The following is a 23,650-nucleotide window of genomic DNA, read 5'->3' on the forward strand; positions in this document are numbered from 1 at the left end:
TTTACTGTCAGAGTTGTTATTTTCAGTGTCCCTATACTGTTCCTCAATGAACAAACACAATAAAACATATTGCAAAATTTCATATGAACCATGAATGACGACACAAATCAATAGGAGTCATTTCAAACAAACGGATTGAGATCTTCACCATAAGGAAAGAGATGATGACACTGGCTGGTTTATTAGTGTGGTTGAAGAAGTTGTCATTTATAACGTTTGCTGGCATTCAACACTTAATAGCTCATATCGTCAGTTTCCGTCCAATCCCAAAGACCGTACGGTCTTCAAAATAATTAAAAAAAATAATAAAACATTAAAGCCTGCTCAATAGATTTATACACAATACAAAACATCATGGGCATCATGTTACCAAAAAAAATAAAAAGGAAAAATCATATTTAATCATTTATATTTCTACACTAAGGGGAACAGAGCCACATTTTGGTGTTTTTAAAAAAGTATAACTCATTAAATTACAATTACAGAGCCATTTTTAAAAATGTACCTGTCAAACATGTCAAGACAGCCATCATGAATAAACCAACAGACAGAAACATTCAAGCTCAGCGTTCTCAAAGGCATCTCATATTTGTCAACTGAACGGTGAAATCAGCTCAGCGGAAGAAGCCCCAGGTAACATCCTGGCACAGAAAACAGACACGTACCGTTTACAGAGCTAAGAGGAACTACTGCATGTCCCGTCACCGTTATCCATGTTCGCCGTTTGTCGTGACACGTGTTTCAGAGATAATCAGCGTACACACAAACACACTCGCACATGAAAACTGTCAAGAACATGTCCAGGTCACATTTCTACACAAAAAAACAAACAAAAAAAAAACTAATAAATAACAAATAATATTGTGCATGAAGAAAAATTAAGAAATGATTTCAGGGCCAGTTTTTGTGACAATAAAGCACATATATATTAAAAAAAGTGTTAAGTAATATTAGTTGTATAGAATTTAAATAGTAAAATAAACTATTATACTAATGAGAACTGCTTAATTGTCATGCAATGCAAATCTTAGTTCTAAGACATTTCATTTTATTGAAGAAAGAATATTTTGTATTAGGAAAAAAAATCATAAAGCAGGCTCAAATACAGTGGCATGCAAAAGTTTAGGAACCCCTTTCAGAATCTGTGACAATGTAAATAATTTTAACAAAATAAGAGAGATCATACAAAATGCATGTTATTTTTTATTTAGTACTGTCCTGAGTAAGATATGTTGCATAATAAGATGTTTACATATAGTCCACAAGGCAAAAAAAGCTGAAATTATTAAAAATAACCCCCTCCAAAAGTTTGGGAACCCTTGGTTCTTAGTTTTTTTTTTTGTGATAGTTGTTCATGAGTCTCTTATTTGTTTGGAACCGTTAAACTGAACACTGTTCATCAGAAAAATCCTCCAGGTCCTGCAGATTCTTCAGTTTTCCAGCCTCTTTTCCATATTTGAACCCTTTCCAGCACTGACTATGATTTTGAGATCCATCTTTTCACACTGAGGACAACTGAAGGACTCAAACACTATTTAAAAAAAAGGTTCAAACAACCACTGATGCTCCAGAAGGAAACACGACGCATTAAAAGCCGGAGGTGAAAACTTTTGAACAGGATGAATTTTTCTTATTTTGTTGAAATATAATTTTTTTCCATTTAATACAGCCCTTTGGAAGCAACAGAAGATACTTGCATGTTTCTTGGAATTAATTAAGTGCAATTTACCTTGATCTTCAAATTCAAATGGTTTTCACAACCCGGCTCTTAATGCATCGCGTTTCCTTCTGGAGCATCAACGAATGTTTGGACCTTTTTTAATAGTTGTGTTTGAATCCCTCAGTTGTCCTCGGTGTGAAAAGATGGATGTCAAAAATCATAGTCACCGCTGGAAAGGGTTCAAATATGCAAAAGATGCTGTAACACTAAAGAATCTGCAGAAGCTGGAGGAACTGTATAGAACAAACAATGGACTCATGAACAACTATCACTTAAAAAAAAAAAAAAAAGTCGTAGATTATCCAGGTAACCACACACAATATTAAGAATTTCAGCTTTTTTTGTCTAGTCTTTTTGACTATATGTAAACACCTTTATGTAAAATATCTTACTCAGAACAGTACTAAATAAAAAACAACCTGCATTTTGTATGATCTCTCTTATTTATTGCCATTTTCACAGATCATTATTGCCATTTTCACAGATTCTACAAGGGGTTCCCAACCTGCATATCATAAGTAATATTAGTTGTACTGAATTTAAATAAGAAAATAATGAATTGGATTATACTACTGAGAACTGATAGAAATGTACTTAATTGTCACGCAAATCCAAATCTTAGCTCTAAAACATTTAATTTTATTGAAGAAAAAAAAATCTGCATTAGAAAAAAAGTACAGTAATGATGTTGTTTTGTTTCATGAATGAGAATTTGGAGGATTTGCTGCAATTCATAAAAGCAGGCTAAAATACATTATGACATTATGATTAAATATGACCTGGATATTTCTTTGCGATTTTCACTGCAACAAAATATTTTCTTCTTTAGCATTTAGTATTCTTCTTTTTTGTTTTGTTTTCTAGTATAAATATCTTAACATTCTTGAATCAGAATGCATTTACTGGACAAGTAAAATGACTTCAAATATTATGTCTTGTTTTCTAAAAAAATTACCCACATTTTGCTTAAAACAAGCGAAAATATCTGCCAATGGGGTAAGAAAAATAATCTTAAATCAAAGGCTAAACAAGATTATTTTTCTTGCCCCATTAGCAGATATTTTTGCTTGTTTTAAGCAAAAACGAACAAAATATGGGTCTTTTTTTTTTAAAACAAGACATAATATCTTAAGTCATTTTACTTAAGTTAATGCATCCTGATTCAAGAATTTTTAGATATTTATACTAGAAAACAAGACAAAATACTAAAAAAGAAAATCCTTTTTTGCAGTGTTCACTTATGAAATCATTCAACCTCATTGAAAAGACAACACAACACATGAGCCAGTCGCCACAAACAGACGTGATGACTATCCAGCAAAGGGCGTTAAGATGGATCTGTTATTCCACAAGTGGACTTAATGGGTTACGTAGACACTTTGTTTTCTTGTACACTTGTGACAGACATGAGAACATGTAACAGCTTGATTTGGTGCTATTCCTATGCAAGTTTGATATCTTGTGCTATTCTTACTGATGATCAACGAACATTTGACAAGGGGTTAATGACGTTTAGTCACCATCAACCTACACAACAACACACACACAGCCAGTCACACGTGCACAAAAGCACACAAGAGTAAAAAACGAAACAACAAAAACATGACCATCAGTGCGTTTCAAACGAGTATATGCAAAGTAAGTAAAAATACGACTCATTTAGAGCGACGACAATTTGACTCTCCCATAATTCTCAGATATGTCATCAAAAACAGCCGGTCAGTTTAGCATGATTAAAATGCCATTTGACGTCCCCGTCCCAGACGTCCTGTGAAAAGTGGTGCAAATAAAGCCTGTAGTGGTTGCTGATGAATCACGCACAACGTTAAAAACGCCTGAAGGTAATCGTTCGATCTCTAATTGTTCTCCCTTGGATTCAAGAAAGGCAAGTTTGATTTAAAGTAAAGTTCTCCGATATTTACAAGAAAGCTTTAAATCCCTTCACGTTCCCGTGTCCGCGCTCCGTCTGTGCTTTTCCGCTTTTCCGTCTCCCACTCTGTTATATGAATTTAAAACACTTGGTCTTGTCGTGTGGCAATCGCGTCTTGAAGAGTACCGAGTCCACTCTGAACTGAGTGTATAAGAGCGGCATGTATCCGTAGACTTTGACGAAGAAGTTGATGCACTTGTGACGCTCGTGGAAGTGCGAGTCGTCGTGCGAAAGAGCCTGCGGACAGCCGGGACAGCGGAAGGTCCAACGTGACGTCACCTGAGAGGGGGAACGCCATGAAGAATGAGATTTATGACTTCAATTTCAGTCAGTTCCTCACACAATCTATCATACAACTTGAGAAGTCTGAGAATGTAGGGCATACTACTTGTTTTTGTCCTTTTTTGGTCATCCTTTTCTAAAGTTTCCTTCAGATAACAACATGAGGATGACAAACAGGCTTTCAATTTTGAGTGAATTATTCCTTTAAATCAATCCCTCCATCTAAAGATGACAGGCTTATTAACTTCGCACCACAATATCATCTTTTTCATTTGTGCAGGCTGTTTTCTCATTGCAATCTGGTTTGCTTTTTCATGACAACAAAACAAATGTAATTGATTTGCTTAATCCGCCGGGACGGCATCAGCCAGGGTGTTTGTGTGTGTGTGTGTGTGTGTGTGTGTGTGTGTGTGTGTGTAATAATGCCAGAGAAAATCCATCAAATTTCATTAAACCGTTAAATCATGGCCGTCCCGATGCTTCAGTCAATGGACCTCAGAACATCAAAGGCTTTTTAAAGCTTACTGAAATCCAACTGAATAATCCCACTGAAATCAATTTATTGTAACATGCATGAGTAAAATGGGAAGAAGTGTGTTCTCTGGACACGTCCTAGACATTTAGTTTCTTTTAAAGTGCACAATAACCACAAAATTCTGGTTGCAAAATTATAAGAGAATCTGTCCAAGTCCAAGTCACATTTCACCCCTAAATAATAAAAAAAAAACTACATTTTGGCATTAGGGAAAAATGGATTTCTGAAATACTTATCTATTAATTGGTTTATTATTGAAATGTATTTAGACATTTTAAAGATGATTCCAGAACTTTACCCTACAATTTAAATTTTTTGCTTATATTTTTTTCCTCATTGATTGTTATTAGATTTTGATTGTCGTATTACAATGATTTAGGCAACAAATATTATTGTGATATATAAATACAACTTAAATAATATATGATTATTTTCCAATTTAAATATTAATAATTAAGGGGGAAAATAAATGCCTCCAAAAATATTAATACTGTTGAACATTTGTTCATTCATATTCTTTATTTTCTATAGCCTAGATATTATATTATATATTTTCTTTAAATTTTTTTCAATCTATTCGATTCTATTTATTTTTCTATCTACATTTTTTATTTTATTATTTATATTATTTATTTTTTCTTTTGATTTGGGGGTAAATTATGAGCAGGGTTTATTATGTTTTTGGTAATAGAGAGATTTATCAATGGAAAAATATTATTACATTTAATTCAATTCAAATCATATATAATCATTTAAGATTTAAATACTTATAATTAAGTAAGAATTTAAATACCTAATACTACTGAATATTTCTTCATTCTTATTCTTTATTTTCTAAGGCCGAAATATTATATTACATTATAAATTCTTTATATTTTATTCTACTTATGTATTTTATGTTACATTATTTTTTTATTACTACTATTTTTTTTTTTTTTTTTTTTTGGATATTATATCATATTATATGATATTATTTTCATTTAAATTTTTTTCTGTTTATTTTTATTTTATTTATTTTTTTTTTTTATTTGGGCGTGAAATATGACCAGGTTATGTTATGTTCTTAATAACAGAGAGACTTATCAATGGCAGCATAGTTAAATTTGAGCCAGATAATTAAAATGTAACACTGTTGTAACAAAACTTATTAACTTTTTTTTTTGTCCTGACTGCACGATGCAAAATAAAAGCCAATAAGGTCATATTCCATGTTCTAAACACAGTTAGGTGGAGAAAAGATTTGAGCCAATGAGAGTTCTCTGTGGGCGGGGCTACCCAGTGATAGAAACAGAAACCAATCGACTAATAGAATGTGTTGTCTGGTTAACATTATTTACTTGGCACAAGCCCCAAAAGGCTTGAAATAACGTGCTTTAACTAATAGTCCACTGACCTTGATGGGGGGTTTGCGAGTGATATGCGACACAAGGAAGTTCATGGCGATATCCTCACAGTTGATGTACTCGTCCACCATGTCACGTATGGCTTGAGGCATGACATACGAATAGAGGTACGCGTAATACTGAGGAGAAGGGGAAAAGATATATTTTAATAAAAAATGATCACAAGAGAGCAAAAGCACTTCAAATGTACCATGATGTTGCACAGCAATGCTCATAAATGAAGCATGTTGTGCTGCTCGCTTATCCATCTGGAAAATGAAGCACTGTGTTTGCATTTGGCTGAATGACAACGTACTCCGTAGCACTATTTCCTGGTGTTATCTGGGTAAAACTACATAAGCCAGGTGTCTATTTTTGGCATAATCAGGCTCTGGAAGTGTCAAAGCGGTCAAAGCTTCACCTTGTGGAAGAAGGCCGCACCCGTCAGCACCATGGAGAGCTCGCAGGAGTAGTTGGAATTGTAGAGCCAAGATTGGTGATTTACATCCCAGGCATGGAACCTTCCTGGGAATCCCACAATCCGGTCTCTGGCCTCCCGCCACACCCTGGGAGCGGAGAAAGGGAAAAGAGATTGGAATGATCCAAACCGGAGCAAGAGTGGTTATTATAATAATCACTAAACAGCACTTGGTATGTTTATTAATACATGCACTCAAAAAAAAAAAAAAAAAAAAAAACATAAATAAAATAAAATGAATACATTTTAAAATGATTCTTTAATATTCATATATTTAAAAATGCATAGCACAGTTAAAAAAAGATCTCACAAAAACAGACCTACAGATAAATCATAACTGTTTAGCAACTGCAGCATCTTTGATTATAATACAAACCTAATAACAACAACAACAAAAATCTTCTAGCTGACCATCTTAAAGAAATTCCTAATATTTATAGACATCAAAACAAACAGATGAAACTCCCACTATCTGCTCATCTTCCTATATATACAAATAAACATGGAGGTATACAGGAGGAAAAAACTGAGTTTTTGTCCTGGACTTTATCAGATCAGATGCTTTAAATTCCTCAAACCAACAACTGAATCTGCAGCTGTTGGCTTAAACCCTCAACATCACATGACTGAATGCAAAAACCCTGCAGGAACACTGAACACACCACAACAGTTCTCTCTTCCTTAACAAAATACACTTAAATGGGCATAGATGTAATGTGCATTTAAAAAAACACTTCTCACATCTTGATCTAAAATGGTATGCTTAAAACGTACAGAGCGAGGTGAGAAAACAGATCAGCTTACACAGTCTCTCCAATAGCAATATTTTGCTTTCCTTGCTTCATAAAACTAAATGTATTCTTTCTAAACATACTTTAGCCCAAAGCAGTGACATCATGGAGAGTTTCACATTCTTTTCAAATAGCATAAAGGATAAAAACGAACACAAAATACAATTTCTTAAAAGGGGCATACTGGAGTCACAGCATCATGGGTGCTATCCTATATAAATAATCTCAAAAACGCCCCTAAATATATCTTTAAAACGCATTTTAAGGATGCAATTTTTTATAAACTTTTTACCAACACAACATCAAAGGTTTATCCTAATATTTTAAGCCTTTTGACTATATACCTCGATATTATTGTATTTGGTTTGAAATGGCCAAAACATGGATAAATATGTGAACAGCCAAAATAGCTTCAATGTGTTTAAATTTTTAATAAAAAGTAAATAAACAATATGTATAACCACTCAGCCTTCTTAAACATACTATGCTGTGATTTTGGCATCACAAAAACCTTACCTGAACCCAAACATAATTTCATCGTGTCGAAGATGGGCATCATCATCAATAGACAAAATAGCCTCAGTCTCGACTGCATCCCAGGGAAGGAAGCGATTGTTTAAGCTGTTCTTCTCCGTGCGTACCACCTGCAGAGAAAAAGCCCATCTGTTGAGTCAATGTGCCATATTGTGAACGACTACTGAGGTAGAACATGACATTATTACAAGATTTTACTGGGCCTGCCAGATACATGACCTCATGAAACCAACGAATGCCAATCAAAACAACTTAATACTTCCGGAAACCTTTTTTTGATTAATAAAGCTAGGGCTGGACAATATATCGAACGATATTGTGAGGCGCGTTTAGTCAATGAAGCCGGTACTTTGATTAGTAGTAAATCTCCATCACGTGCGTTCCGCTCAGATTTACGGCTCTGTGTATTAATTGCCACTTTAGATTTACTACTAATCAAAGTACCGGCTTCATTGACTAAACGCGCCTCACAATATCGTTCGATATATTGTCCAGCCCTAAATAAAGCAAAGGCTTTGTGTGCAGGCATGGTTTAAAATTAAAATAGTTGCTAGTTCTAATACAGCTTTGCAACCTTACATCCATAATTAAAGATGTTCAATTTTAAAAGTTCTGAACTATTTGAAATAGTAAGAAACTTGGGGTACTTCGGCATTCTGTTTGGGTTTTTATTTCAAAGTATAACCTTACTCTGGGCTTAATACAGCACTGTTTCCTTTAATATCACCAGAACTAATTTGGCTTGCTGCCCTAGAGACATGAAAGCTATGCTTCAAAGACAGCAGAGAGAGCAGACCAAATCTACAGCAGAAAGCAATGCTTGTGAGGTTCTATCACATTTAAGCCTTTGAGAATTCCAACTAATAACAGGCTTAACAAGATTTTTTCTTTCCTTGAGTGGTGTCTGCCTGTGCAAAACTTGCCACCATGATGCTATGCATTGGTAGGGTTATCTAGAAGCTTACTAGGGTGTTTTAGAAAGTTACTAGAAGGTTGCTTACTGGCCCAGTAAAATATATGACTAAGAAATATGATCAAGTATGCTTACCACAATAGGTAAACCAATGTCTGGCCAGAGGAGATCATCAGAAGGTGGTTTGGGGGAATTCCACACAACCACCACTTTGTTAAGATAAGGAAGGCCATTCAGTCTCTCCAGTGAGTTCATAAGAACCTCCTCCCTTTCATAAGTAAGCATGACCACAGTGAACTGTTCCCGTGGGACGTTACCTCCTAGAGCAGCTTGAAACTCTTTACCAGATCCCCCAGAACCTCCGCCGATAGGGCGGAAGCCAGTTCCTGACCCCAGAAATTTGGCTTCTGAGGGAAGTACAGGGTCTAGGGGAGTATGTGGGAATAGATGGAAAGGACCAGGTGCACGATTCCAGGTGCGGTAGACATCAGCAGCTGTGTAGGTGAAGTTACGCAAGAAGCGGGGCGAAGCATAAGGGGGCTCTACTTCAACAGGCCCCAGATCTAAGTCGCCATTGTCAGCCATGTTAGCATCGGTTCCTGCCAACTTTCCAGCCTTGTGGGGAATCTCCTGAGCAGGCTCCTCACGTATGGGTGCTGCTGGTATCTGGATGCTGGTTCGCACGCTAGCCAGGATGGTGCTGAAGATGCTCTCTGAGGTGGAGAAGTACGTCTCCCAAAGAAACCGACCCTGCCGTCGCATGGCCAGGAGGTCGTTGTCTGAGATGCTACGCAACAGAAAGTGTAGCTCTGTTATGCGAGGCTTGGGTACCATAATGACTGCCTCACTCCAGCGTATAAGGTGATGGTAGGGTAACTTCGAGTGGTCGCCAAGGACCACCGGTATTGCCCCAACTTCCAAAGCCTCAAAAAGTCTCATGCTACATCCAGCAGATGCCACCAACTGGCTGTCGCCTGGAGATATCACCAAGGCAAACGTAGAGACCTTCAGTACCTCTAAACGATCCTCGCGCTCCCCGCACAACGCCCACTCTGTTGGTAAACTCAGCTTGGGCTGGTTTTTGCAAGTGAACTCCACAAGAACCTGGTCTAGGTGACTGTCCTGCACAGCCTTAAGTGTGCCAATAATACGATCGTCATAGTCAGCTGGTGGATCACCCTCCATTTCCTCCTCGAAGGACTGTGGTGGGGCTTCAAGCAAGCTGCTCCTCAAAGACTCCACCTTTTCTCCCTGAAAGGTGAAGAGGTACTTCCTTTTGACCGGGACTTGTGGAGGCACCTCCAGGAAGTTGGGCTCGGACAGAGCGTGGACTAGAGGAGACACCACCATGTCAAAACCTTCCCTGTATTGACGTTCGAAAAAAGTAGACTGTGCCACTGCTGCTCGTCCTGTGCTTACATTGTACAAAAAGTTCTGTGTTAGAGACTTCCTAGAAAGGTGTACAAGCAGGTGGTTGTGGCCATCCAACCTCCAATATGGCAAAGCCTTGAGCTGCTTTTCAAGGTCTAAAGGCGAAGCAGGAGGAGAGGAGGGTGTTTCTTGTATTTCCCCAACAAGCACTATGTATAGACAAGCAATGTTGGGATTATCAGTCACATATACGCTGCTTTTGACAGATGAGGCAAAGGCTTGTTTGACTAGAGGGTCCAACTTCTCACCCCAGGGATATGATCCTGTGTCATAAACGTAGACGGGGAAGCCAGATGTAAGTGGACACCTAGCGTAATCAAAACAAGTATGCAAACGACAGCTTTGGGTTGACTTCGGAGGAGGGTATCCAGGATCATCCTTGTCTGGTAAAAGTCTAACTGGCAACGACAGCTTTGGCTGGTTTTGTGCCATAAGTTCTTTGTAAGAGTGCTCTGTCTGGCTGATGACATTTTTAAGTTGTAACAAGTCCTGTTTGGCACTGTCGATACTACGTTTACAGGCCTCGATGCGTAGGTTAAGTCGGGCTATCTCGCCATTGAGCTCTTGACGCTTTGCCTCAAGCTGAAGTAGTTCCTCGCTGACGGATTCCCGGATGCGACAAAGGTCTTGAACGTGCTTTGCTTCACAAAGCTCTCCTCCAGGTCTTGGCCCAAAAATGCGCTTATCAGGCCCCCCTGCTTCATCGATTGTGGTGAGGTAGTAATGTGCAATGAGAGGGAAGAAGACCAGGATGAAGAAGAGCATGAAACTGAGCCAGGTGAGCCGCACTCGCCGCAGTACCCATGGCTGGCCGCTGTTCCCGACGATGCCTCCGCTTCGCTGCATTGTGCAACTATCACTCTCCTTCGAACCAGATACGCGAATGCAGCCGTTGAGGAGATTCAGCTGCCATAATGCAACCTCATCTGTACTGTACACACTTTCAGTTCGTAACGTATGTGTCCTTGTTTTAACTGGGACTTCTAATAAAAGGAAATTTCATCTTTCTCGTGACAGAATTATATTATCCATAAAAAAATATGGTCTTGCGTGTTGTATGATGTACGTTGAAATTGAAACTATCCGAGAAAAGAGGGAGAGTCCCAGACAGCAGTAACAACTGAGTGCCTTTGATGGAGATCAGCAACGGAGGCATGGTTGATCTGCATTTTTATTTGTGGTATCACACTCCAGTCACTCTTCCATAGTTGGGATTCATGAATTGGCCACAGTGTGCAATGAACTAGAATGGAGATATTGAATGCCATCCAACTGCGTTCAATCTGGAAAAACAGAACAAGTATTAGCCATTTGCACAACATTTCAGACAACAACTACAAATCTTAAAATCCCTGATTGATTTGATATGACCAATGCTAAAGACAGGAAATCTCAATCCCCTTATTATTCCAAGGACACAATCTTAATCAAGTCCAAGGCTAAAACAGACAATAGCGCAACAATGCATTCCAAAATGAACTGTCAGAGTTCTCTTTTTAATCGCCCCTTGAACACTAAGTCTGCCACAATGTTGCAAGTATGCATGCGAAATATCTACTACAGAACAGTACACTTGCAATGTGTTGGTCAAGCATTTATGCCTGTATTTGTTTCTGGCCAAATCACAGTTCTAATTAGCGATTACAGTATGCAATTGGCAGGAGACATTTTTGAACACATTTCCCAAAAAAAAAAAAAAAAAAAACAGTTCACACCCATTTGTTAGATTCGAAACCAACTGGCAGCGCTCAGAATGACCTCACAGGCTTGTCCTATTCACTGAACACATTATCTGGTATGCTGACAGCTAGCTCCAAGCATTAGCAGCTGTTCTAAAACAAACCCACAGAGCAAACACTCCATAAGGCATGCGTACAGGAAAAAAAAACAAACATGTGAATCGCCTCAAGTGACCGTCTCTGCTAGATTTGCCCATACAGCCATCAGTAAAAGCCATGCAAGATTTTAGAGAGCTTCATTATCTCTGGATGAGTGGACATGAGGGATGCTTTTGCCTTTAATGGAACAGATTTTGACATGGCCACCAATCCTGCAGCAGATTCTGTCAGATCACTGCCTGATTCATATACTCTCTACTGAGAACACAAAACATATAGGCCCGGTTTCACAGACAGGGCTTAGACTAAACCAGGATTAAGCCATAGTTCAATTAGGACATTTAAGTCATTTTTATAAACATGCTTGAAAAAAAAAACATTACAGGTGTGCATCTTGAGACAAAACAAAGGCACTGATATATTTTAAGATCAATCAGTGCAATTTTGTTTCAGTTGAAACAGCTCGGACTTACATTTTAGTCTAGGACTAGGCTTAAGCCTTGTCTGTGAAACCAGGGGATAGTGTATATTAAGATACGCCTGTAACAAGACAAAGCCAGGCATGACAGTTTCTATGTTGGCCACTGGTTGGCATTTTCTGTCCTACATATTTGAAAAATACTATGCACTCTTTGATAATCAGGACAGTGTATACTTTTTACCTTTGCAACAGCATACAAATTGGGATTCAACTCAAGTCTGATCTCCACTGCTACTTACAGACTATCAGACCTCGACCGTGTGAGAACGAAGGGCACCCTGTTCTCCTCAGATTAATTACTCTAGATCTCCAGAGAAATGTTAAAGTGATGAGAGACAGACGCTGATACTAAGGGACAAATTGGGGCTCATAAAACACTTCCCCTCTGAACACCTGAAGTGGATAATCACTCTTCTTGACCATTCCCTGATTAAGCTCCATTATTTAGCCTCCTTCAACTGCTGTAAGGGTTGTTATCTGTGGTTGTTCAATAATACATCACGTTGATGTACTAAAAATAAAACGAGCATGTAAACTTCAAATCATAAAAGCTAAACTCAGTGTTTACGTTATATAATAAGCAATACAGAACTGATGTTTTGCTCTATTACTGATTTAGGTCATTTCAACCCTTTTGAGAGTTCAAAATCAGTCTGCTCGATTACATAGATTAATTATTGCAATGACAGCAATCAATCTGTCCATATAGAAGCATAACTTCAGACCCTAATATGTACACTACATACACATTCATGTGATTTTAAAGCTGAATTTTTAGCATTATTACTCCAGTCTTCAGCATCACACGAGCCTTCAGAAATCATTATAATATTCTGATTTGCTGCTCAAAAACATTTACTATTATTTTTATCATTATTATTATTATGTTGAAAACAGCAGAGAAGAATCTTTACAGGTTTCTTTGATGAATAGAAAGTTCAGAAGAACAGCATTTATCTGAAATAGAAATCTTTTGTAACATTGTAAATGTCTTTATCATCACTTTTGATTAACTTAAAGCATCCTTGCAAAATAAAAGTATTCATTTCTATAATTTCTTGTTCTAAAATATTACAAACGCTTTTTATTTCAGATAAATCTGATCTTTGGATCTTTCTATTCAAAGAATCCCAAAAAAGTACTCAAGTGTTTTAAATATTGATAAAGATAATTAAAAAATTCTTGAAATTTGAATGATTTCTGAATAGATCATGTGACACTGACGACTGGAGTAATGATGCTGAAAATTTGGCTTAGATCAAAGGAAAAAAAATGCATTTTTAAAATATATTCAAATAGAAAACAGTTATTTTTAAATAGTAAAAATATATAAATAGCATTTTTTGCTGTACATTTGATCAAATAAATGCAGGCTAGGTGGGCAGAAGAGACTTAAAAAAAAACATAAAACATAAAAAATCTTACTGTTTAAAAACGTTTGACTTGTAGTGTACACTACCATTTAAAAGGTTAGTCTTTTATTCGAAGAATCCTGTATCCTGTATCACGTTTCTACAAAAAAATGTTAGATAGCAACTGTTTATTAACACTGATAATAAATAAGCAGCAAATCAGCCTATTAGAATGATTTCTGAAAGATCATGTGACACTGACGACTACAGTAATGATGCTGAAAATTTGCCTTTGATCACAGGAATAATTTACATTTTAAAATATATTCAAATAGAAAACAGTTCTTTTAAATAGTAAAAATATTTCAAAATGTTTGCTGTACATTTGATCAAAAAAAGCAGGCTTGGTAAGCAGAAGAGACTTCTTTAAACATAAAAAAAATCTTGTAGTGAAAATGTTAAGTAGCAAATAAGTTTTTAACATTGATAATAAATGAGCAGCAAATCAGCTTATTAGAATGATTTCTGAAAGATTATGTGACACTGTGAGACTGGAATAATGATGCTGAAAATTCAGCTTTGATCACAGGAATAAATTTAAAAGGTTTGGCAGAAGTTTTTCCTCATGTGAACAGGCAAGATCCAGCATGTCCGAGCTTCATCTTCACTGTGAAACGTCCAGCCATTAACATGAAACTGGATGTTTTCTGATCTGAAGCAGAAATTCACACTGACCTGCGAGCAGGTCCGGAAAATTTCCCTTTCCCTCTCCGTCTAATCCTCATACTGCCCCTGGGTTGTGAAGGCAAAGCAAATTTACCACAAGCCAATATTTAACCAGTTTTGTAAATGGAAGGATTTTTTCCAGTCTGGCCGCGGCTGAGTAGCAGCAAATGCGGATGAAAGCAGGAAATTATGGATCCCTTATTATCAGTGCGAGCATATTTTATGCAGCAATGACATTTCCCGACGACAGGGGTAACCAATTTTCTCCGAGTGAAATTTGCTTTGAAGGCAAGAGTCCAAAAAGGACTAGTATAAATAGAAAAAAATGAAACATGCTCAGTATTTTAATCAAATATCAGTCTCCACTGGTTTCCACACAGGAGAGAACTTTCCTCCTCTCTTCTTCTTTTTCCACTTCCTCTTCAACTGAAATGAAAGTTGCATCAGCAGAAACGGACATCAAAAGTGAGGTTTAAGTCAAGCATCAATGTTATTACTAAACCACATACCAGCAACTAGACAGCAGCACAATTTCACACTAAAATGTGAATCTGAACAGCTTTTAACAAATCTGATTATACAAAGTTAATGTTTCGCCAAAATCTTTATCAAATGAACTGTTAGAGCTGTTGCTGTCCTTGACTAAGCAACACCGTTACTCCAATTCATCTTCATTTCACACCATAATGAAGGCAAATGAAATTCCAGGCCGTATAAAATAACTCAGCTCAGCACAGAAGCATTCGGTCCTCACGAGTTAACTAGGACAAGCTTTTAGCTGGATCGATGTTCTACATAAGGCAGTTTAAACATCAGGCAGATGTTGAGCTGCACTATGGGACATCTTCTCCGGGCAGGAACGATTTGGCAGCGCTTTTCTCCCAGATGATCTCCAGAACTCCATCAATGAGTCATTTCGTTCCTAATGCACTGCTGAAACAATATAGACCACTGAGGTAATACACCCTGTCTGACTAAATTATCTTCGATGCATTCTGCCATATGATGTCAATATGAAGTCAAGAGACAGATGTCAAAAACAAAAAAAAAATGCAATAAAATGTTAAGCTTCAAAGTGTTTTAAGCATTCCTTTACCTTTTCGATCTATAAAGTTGAAAAGTAGGCCAGCAACTTTTAAGTTCTTTTATTATTGGTGAAAAACTTATTTTATGGTCAATAGGCCTACTTCCCCAGTCATCAATAAACTAGAAAGCTGTGCCACTAACATACTATATTGGCAGGGAGGGAAAAATAAACTCAAGTATTGACCCTGTTCACACATCTTATCTGCTTTTCTGTGAAAAAGCCAAGCTCCTAAACTTCTCCAGTGGAAATAAAACAGAGACAGCTGTGTTTAATTAACTCATGCATGACCTATTAGAACAATCTGCACTGAATTCAACATTAAAATACTCTCAACAAGAATGGGCAAAGGCTTTGGCATAAGCGCCACACATTGGGCTTTTAATAGAGCACACAAAGTGCAATTCCCTTTGAGATGTTCTGCTTCGATTGGTTCCACAAGAATACGCTCTCATCTTTAAATCTAGTTTTGCTCAAGCTGGATTCCCCAGACAATTCATCTTGCCAGATGACCATGCATGGATGGTTTTCTTTGACTAGCAAGCGCTAACAGGTCCCACCGTGAGACCTCCTACAGTGGCCTTGAGGCGCATTTGCATCCTGTTTGCCCTGTCAATGTTTTTAACCCTTATTTCGATCCGTTTCACCCTGATTTGGTGCACACGCCCAATGTCTTCCTCCAGGCAACACGCAATGCCAAAAGGCCCACCTGCAAGTCAGCCTGACGAAATAATATTGCTGATATGAAATTGAGTCGTCGGAGCGATCCGAGGAAATGAAATCTAGTCTGATGGGTTTTTTTTTAGTCTACAGCCCATTCCACATTTGCAATCTCCGAAGAGAAAACATTTATTCATCTATTCCAACAATATTTATTCTTAAGTAAACTGGAAAAAAATTTTTACAGAGCTGGCAAGTACCACAATTAAACGTTAAATTGTCAAGCAGTGAAGCTGAAATGCATTTCTTGGTAAATCTCTGTTTTACTTACAACCTCAAAAGTTTACATACGCTTGATTCTTAATATTGTGTTTTTTTTGTTGTCTGTTTGTTTAGTGTTAGTTGTTTGTCCTGAACAGTTAAGCTGCCCTCTTTTCTTTAGAAAAATCTTTCAGGCCACAAATTCTTAGGATTTTCAGCATTTTTGTGTATTTGAACCCTTTCCAACAATGACTGTATGATTTTGAGATCCATCTTTTTACACTGAGGACAACTGAGGGACTCATATGCAACTATTACAGAAGGTTCAAACACTCACTGATGCTCCAGAAGGAAAACGATGCATTAAGAGCCAGGGGTGAAAACTTTTGAACAGAATGAAAATGTGTAAATTTTTCTTATTTTGCCTAAATATTTTTTTTCATTTAGTACTGCCCTTCAGAAGCTACAGAAGATACCTGCATGTTTCCCAGAAGACAAAATAAGTTAAATTTACCCTGAAAGTTTTCACCCCCAGCTCTTAATGCATCATGTCTTCTTTCTGAAGCATCAATGAGTGTTTGAACCTTCTGTAACAGTTGCATAGAAGTCCCTCAGTTGTCCTCAGAATGAAACGATGGATCTCAAAATCATACAGTTATTGTTAGAAAGCATTTGTGGGACTTGAAGGCTTTTTTCTGAAGAACAGCAGGCAGGTGAACTGTTCAGATCAAACAAGGGACACATAAACAACTATCACTAAACGAAAAAAAAAAAACACAGCTGTGGATCATTCAGGTAACAACAGTATTAAGAATTATTGAATGGGGTAATTTTTATAAATTCAACTATTATTTTCTCTTGTGGACTACATGTAAACATCTTTTATGTGAAATATCTTATTCAGGTCAGTATTAAAAAAAAATAATAATAACATGCATTTTGCATAATCCCTTTTATTTTGGTAAAACAATTAACATTTAGCAGATTCTGTAAACTTTTGACCTTAACTGTATATCAGAATGACTTTGAATCAAAAATGCATTTCAAAGTTAATCATCTGAGCGCATTATGCAAATGAGAATTGAGGAAAACAAACTTATATTGTTCTGAAAATAATGTCACAACGTAAAAAGGCTTAATGGCCCTAAAAATAGGTTGATTATCCAAAGAGCCCACAGCTCCAAAGTTGTTTACCAAAAACAATGCGGCAAACGCCTCTTGAGATAAATGATAACACTTCCATACACAATTATCTATGCACAGCAACACAAAACAAGCGAGAGTCACGCTGAAATCTCCCCCCACCTGCAATCTTGCACTGACTGTCAGTGGAACCAGGAATGCTTTTGGTTTTCCCTCTGAATGGCACTGCGGCTAAATGCAAGGACTGTGCTCCATTGTGGACATCCTAACAGTTTTAATGAAGCAAGGTGAGGTGTATTCTTCAATGAAGACTGTCTGCATACTTTGCATACTTCTGCTCTGCACTAAAGGTATGTATTTTGCTGGGAATGTGAAAGTACATACTTCTGAGTTTACAACAAGACAGTACAAACAGCACTGGGACATACTTCCACATCATAAAATCGCATCTTGATATAACGCTGGAATTTCTTGCATAATAAGCCAGGAATGTGTATTAAGAAATTAGATAGGACGCACATGTTTTCTTAAGGTGCACACATTTAAAATGTGCCAGACATTGAAAACTGAAAGGTGGAGAAAGAGCCAAATCACAATCTCATACTCTACCCTAGCTCGAGGGATTGTGGGTGATATTAGCCCAAAAGGCAAACACACTATAAAAATAAACTGACACATTATGATTTGAAATACGCTCATCTTAATCAGATTGGATATTGTGCTAACTGGTTTGCAATTATTCCAGTTACCTAATGTAACCTTGGAAAGAAGTGAGATCCAAACCAGGTGTTTACCCCCATTCCAGCTCATCTTTCAGGCTCAATTGCTGAGGAGAACGGAGCTGTAGTCTAATTTTATTCAGGACGAAGAGGCTCTGAAAGCTGACAGCCAATTCTCATTGCCTTCAGGCAGCTTCAAGAGAAGTCACAAGGAGGACTCATCGCAGTCCTTTTCTTAGGAGACAGACATTACATATAAATAAATAAATAATCTGATATAGATACGGAGCACAGGTATGTGGGGGAAAATATATAAAGCGTGAGGTGTACTAACAAGCGGAACTGAAACATCTTGTACCTGATCATTGCTCAATCATATTCAGGCTGTTTATGGGAGTTTGTCATTTGTTATCTAGTCTTGCATAACAACCCACATCTGGGAGAAACATGCTAAGATAACTATTGCAATGCACATGCCAAAATTTGTTTTTCAACATACTAGCATACTACATTCTAGCACATTCATCAAGATTGCAAATGTGAACCATCTAGGGGTGGGCGGTACACCGGTGTCATAGTCAGCACCGGTGTGACATTGCACCGCGACATGGATTTTCTAATACCGTCAATACCGTAATAAAACAATTATGTGCCTTGAACGGCTGCATTTACATCAATAATAGCTAATTCTAAATAATAAGGCATTAAATTTTCTTCAAACGTTCAGTTGTGGTCTGAATACCTGTCCTTATACTATATATCTTCTTGTAAATAAAAAAGTAAAACATATTCGTATCAGCTTTGCAGGTGGTAGGTAAGGGGAGTGGCCATTAAACGACTGGTGAAACATCTTGAAGAAAGGTCAGGCCTGTAGCCTATACCAGGGGCGGATCACAAATTGAGCGGGAGCGAGGCGAACGCGACCGGCCTGAGCTTATTAGAATCATTGACGTTACTAAATTCTCTGCGAATAGCGGCCAAATACTCCCACATACTCCCCCCTAAACGTCCAACCAATATTTATATCAGTTGCATGTCCTTACATGATGCTTGAAATTTCCATCCAATCACAAAGCTCTTTCTAGAATGCTCTTATGCTGATGATACACTGGGCAACTTTTTGAGCAATTTTATCGGGCAACTTTTTTTGAGCAATGTTGCTTGGGCACTTTCTCATTGAGAATGGGTAAAACATTCCTATCTGGAAAATTTAGATCTGTTGTGGGCTCTGTATCACACCAGGCTGCCTGTTTACGGCAACATTTGCCAAAGTTGCCCAGCAACATTGCTCAAAAAGTTGCCCAGTGTATCATCAGCATTAGTTCTATAGTTCCTTACAGGCCCGGCTCCACGGCCACCCAATCAGAAGCTTGGCCCACACTACATAGCCAATCACAAAATTGGCGCGATATTTAGTTGAGCTCCATATTTTTTTCTTATCGGCGCACCTGCAAATATTCTAATATTGTATATAATTTTCGCACTTTCAATATGCAGGGTATAGAAATCGCTTTTAAATGAGTGCTCGCGCTGTTTACTTTTAACGTTACTTTCGATTTTGCGATAACGCACACTCTGTGTAAAGGGAGCAGCACATCTTATAACAGATATTTGTCAGTGAATACAAGATTGCAGCAAATCCTCCAGTTTATTTTTGTCATCTCTTTACTTTCGACCCGTGATCATTCAAATCTAAAGGTCATTGTACACTGAGTCCGATTTTCATATGCGTTTTTTTTTTTAGTTTTCTCATATTCGCCATCCTTATCAAAATGCTTATTATGGATGCGAAAATGCAGAAAATCAAACACGATCCGAATTTTTTTATGATGGACGAAAGATTCAGAGGCAGTGTGTAAACTCGATTAACATAACCTGTATTTTTTTTTTGTAACGTGCAAAAATCTCAGACGAAAATTTCGTACTCGTGTGCAATGACATTAACTCCAGCAGCTTGTGTTGGACGCAGGGTTGCCAAGTCCGCGTTTTTCCCCACAGAATTGGTCTACTTTTAAACTGTTGCCATGGGTTGATTTCCCCCAGTTATTTAAAGGTTTTAAATATTGCAGAAATTAGATTTCAATAAAAAATAATTTTTGTTTTGTTGTACATAATCTTTAGGTTTTTTGCAAAATAAATATGTTGAGAATACTCTCCCATGTCTCTTTTTGATAAGGATACCTACCATTTACTTATTATATTATAAAAATATTACCTTTATTCACATACTAAAGGGACAGGACAGGCTACTCTTCCCAAAATGTACCAGAAAAAAAAGTAAAACCGTGATATTATACCGTCAGAGTCAGTCACCGTTCAAAAGATGAAAAATACTGTGATATTAATTTTAGGTTGTATCGCCCATCCCTAGAACCATCATTAAAAGTAGACACAGAGAGTAAATGTGAGCTGCGAGTTGCCAATACATTGCTAAAGTGTTCGGATCATTTTTATCAAGAAACTATGCAAGTCTTTACAATATTTTGTTAAATTAATTACATTGATTCTTTCTTATTTCAGTAAATACCAGGTCAAAAACATAAGTGTGATTTATTAGAAAAGTAAAAGCACACCTTCTTGACAATCCATACAATTTGAGGTATCAGTCATGTTCATATTTAATCATGTTAATCTCAAAGGTCTTTATAAAAAAAAAAAAAACTGTTGAAATGAAAGTTTGGTTTAACTTGAAGAAATTGTGACAAATACATTACTATTTTACAGCAGAATGTAATTTTCAAAGTTACAATAACAATAAAATTATGAATACTTTACTTTTCACTTTAAAAAAATAAATAAAATGTTGTTCACTTTCATTTGATTTTTCTAAGTTACTTTATTTTTCCACATAATTTTTTCATTTCAGCAGTAAACCTCTTTTGTGCAACAGTTTTTTCAATAAAAATAAAAACAATGACTGTTGATTTTTATTTGATTACATTTTTTCAAGATTAATTAAAATGTTAATGTTTTATGCCTTTATATGGTTTCCACCATTTTTGATACAACATTTGTATTAAATCAAAAATCCATAAAAAAAAAAACAGGCAACACAGCATTTAAAAAAAATAAATAAAAAATAAACATCTAAAAATTTTAAAAAATGGGAAAATTAAGACAGAAATTAGAGAAAAATGAAACCAATTTTGTGAAACCTACAATGCATTTGTGTTAAACTTTTAATAAATTGTTGTTAAATTGCATACATTTTTTAATTAATTAGACATGCTTTTTGATAACTGAAATTTTATTTAACCATTAAAATAGAAAATTACACCCTAAAAATCCTGAATTTGGCCAAAAATAAATCGTCACTAATAAATTATTCATAAAAAACACTTACAATTAAGCTTCTCCAATATGTGAGAATTCAATGTACTTTTTTTCTTCTGACACACTTTTAGAGAGAATGAAGGGAAGCCTGATATCACCCAGGGGTGTAAGCACTGTGTGTGTAGCTGGACAGGAAAAGCGCAACCTTTTCCTGCCTGTATCCCTCTGACATTTATGAGGTAGAAAACAGTGATCACCTGATGTAGCGGTACCGATCCCCACCCTGAATGATTCCATTATGGCCAAGGCTGAGCTGCTATAGTGAGATGTTACGCTTTTCATTTACACATCCATTAGCCTTGAGCCGGACTGCAGCCGCAGATGCGGAGCTGCGCGTTCTATAATTAGCACTTTAATTCAACGTGACTGCACGCTCTGTGGTTTTTCTCTTTTCCATTTCCAAGAGAGTTGATATATGGGAGAAAAAGTGAAAAGGAAAAAAACTGAAGCTACATGATTCAGCACCATCTGACACCTTTAATACCAAGCTTCATGAAGACCTGCCACTGGAATCAGACCCATGGTGATCATACTGTAGTGTTTCTCTGCTTATTGCTGTCCGTGTGGGCAACCTCGGAGGCTTCTAACTTTAGCACACAGACAGTGAAATAGAAACTAATCTACACAATTACACAGAGAAAATTTAATTTTTCAGGCCAGTGAAACCCAATTTAAAGCAATCATATTAAACCTGTTAAAAAACACTTGAATTAAACAAAATGAACCTTTATTAGTGGTGGTTTAGCAATAACTGAATAAAACAATTTTTTTACTGAATTAAAATAAATAAAGGTATTATAAAATTTTCAAGTTTATATCTTGCAATTCTGACCTCTCAGAATTGCAAGAAAAAAATGGTGAGACAAAACAATTAATGGAAGTTACTGAATAATACATATAAAAGGTATTTGCAAGTTTATATCTGGCTATTCTGACTTCCCAGAACTGCAAGGAAATAAAATAAAAGATAAAAATAAAAGAAATCGCAAATACCTTTTTCCTTTTTTATTAGGATTTTTTCATTTTTGAGAAAAAATTAGTTGCCAGATATAAACTCAGAAAAAAAAAAAGTTGAAACCGTAAGATACACAAGTATTTTTCCCCCCTTCAAAATTCCAGTTTTACATCTTGCAATTTAGATATTTTTTTCCCCCCGCAATGGAATAAAAAAAAGTTAGAGTTGTTTTATCTCACAACTCAGAATTTTCTTCTCATTATTTCGAGTTTAAAACGTTTAAACAATTCTGAGTTCAAAGGCACAATATGTATGTTTTTCGTCGCAAGAAAACGCCTTCCATTTCACTAGTTAAAATTGCTTATTTCTCTGTATTTAAACATTCTTGGAAACATTTGAGATACTGTAAGTACACAAGTCAGCAAAATGTATAACACTGTTCTAGTGGTTATTGGATATTTAAACAAACAAACAAAAAAAATAAAATACATATTGTGGCTTTAAAATGTCAGAAATGCAAGGAAAAACAAGCAGTTGTGAGAAAGTCTGGCCATTTTTTTTATCCTGTAACGTAAAAAAGCTTTCTTAAGTATCACTATTTCTATTGCTCAAACATCGCACTAATTAGAACATACTAATGGGAAAAAGTGGAATTTTCGTCCTAGTTCAACAGTAGTGAACAGAAACTACAACTACAAAATATAATTTTTGCATCCTCATTTGCAATAGCAAAAGAATAAAAATCAACAAAAGCATAAGAAAAAAAATATAGAGAGATGTTTATGGTGTTCAGAAGAGAGAAAGAAGACTTTGCAATCACTTCCTCTGCTGCTGTATTAGAAACACGCATGCAGAAGCATTAACCAGTTTTCTATAAATGAATGCCAAGGTAATATAATAAACTATAGTGTTATACGTACTTCAAAGTTGTTGTTGTTGTTGTTTTTTTTAAAGGAAATATAAAAACACTGCTAGATTTATGGCACTAATATCTGCGTCATAGCAGACTGTGAAAAGGTCCATCAAACAGTTTGTTCAGGAAAGGGATGCAAATTTTGAAGGGAAACAGACGGTCACTATTTTTTTTTTTGCCTGGCAGACA

At 36.5% G+C, this 23,650-nt stretch overlaps 1 protein-coding gene across 1 annotated transcript in view; it reads right to left on the reverse strand.

Annotated features, from left to right (window-relative positions):
- Positions 1-326: 326 nt before the first annotated feature.
- Positions 327-23,650, reverse strand: part of LOC141283640 (exostosin-like 3) — a 28,454-nt gene continuing 5,130 nt past the window's right edge. Inside the window, exons 2-6 of the mRNA XM_073816948.1 lie at positions 8,701-11,279; positions 7,635-7,762; positions 6,271-6,415; positions 5,861-5,989; positions 327-3,929 (exon numbers count right to left, since the gene is read on the reverse strand). Of these exons, the coding sequence (XP_073673049.1) occupies positions 3,720-3,929; positions 5,861-5,989; positions 6,271-6,415; positions 7,635-7,762; positions 8,701-10,842 (2,754 nt within the window). The 5' untranslated portion in view covers positions 10,843-11,279 and the 3' untranslated portion in view covers positions 327-3,719. The remainder of the gene's footprint in view (positions 3,930-5,860; positions 5,990-6,270; positions 6,416-7,634; positions 7,763-8,700; positions 11,280-23,650) is intronic.

The sequence above is a fragment of the Garra rufa genome, chromosome 13 (assembly GCF_049309525.1).
Source record: "Garra rufa chromosome 13, GarRuf1.0, whole genome shotgun sequence".
Classification (NCBI taxonomy): domain Eukaryota; kingdom Metazoa; phylum Chordata; class Actinopteri; order Cypriniformes; family Cyprinidae; genus Garra; species Garra rufa.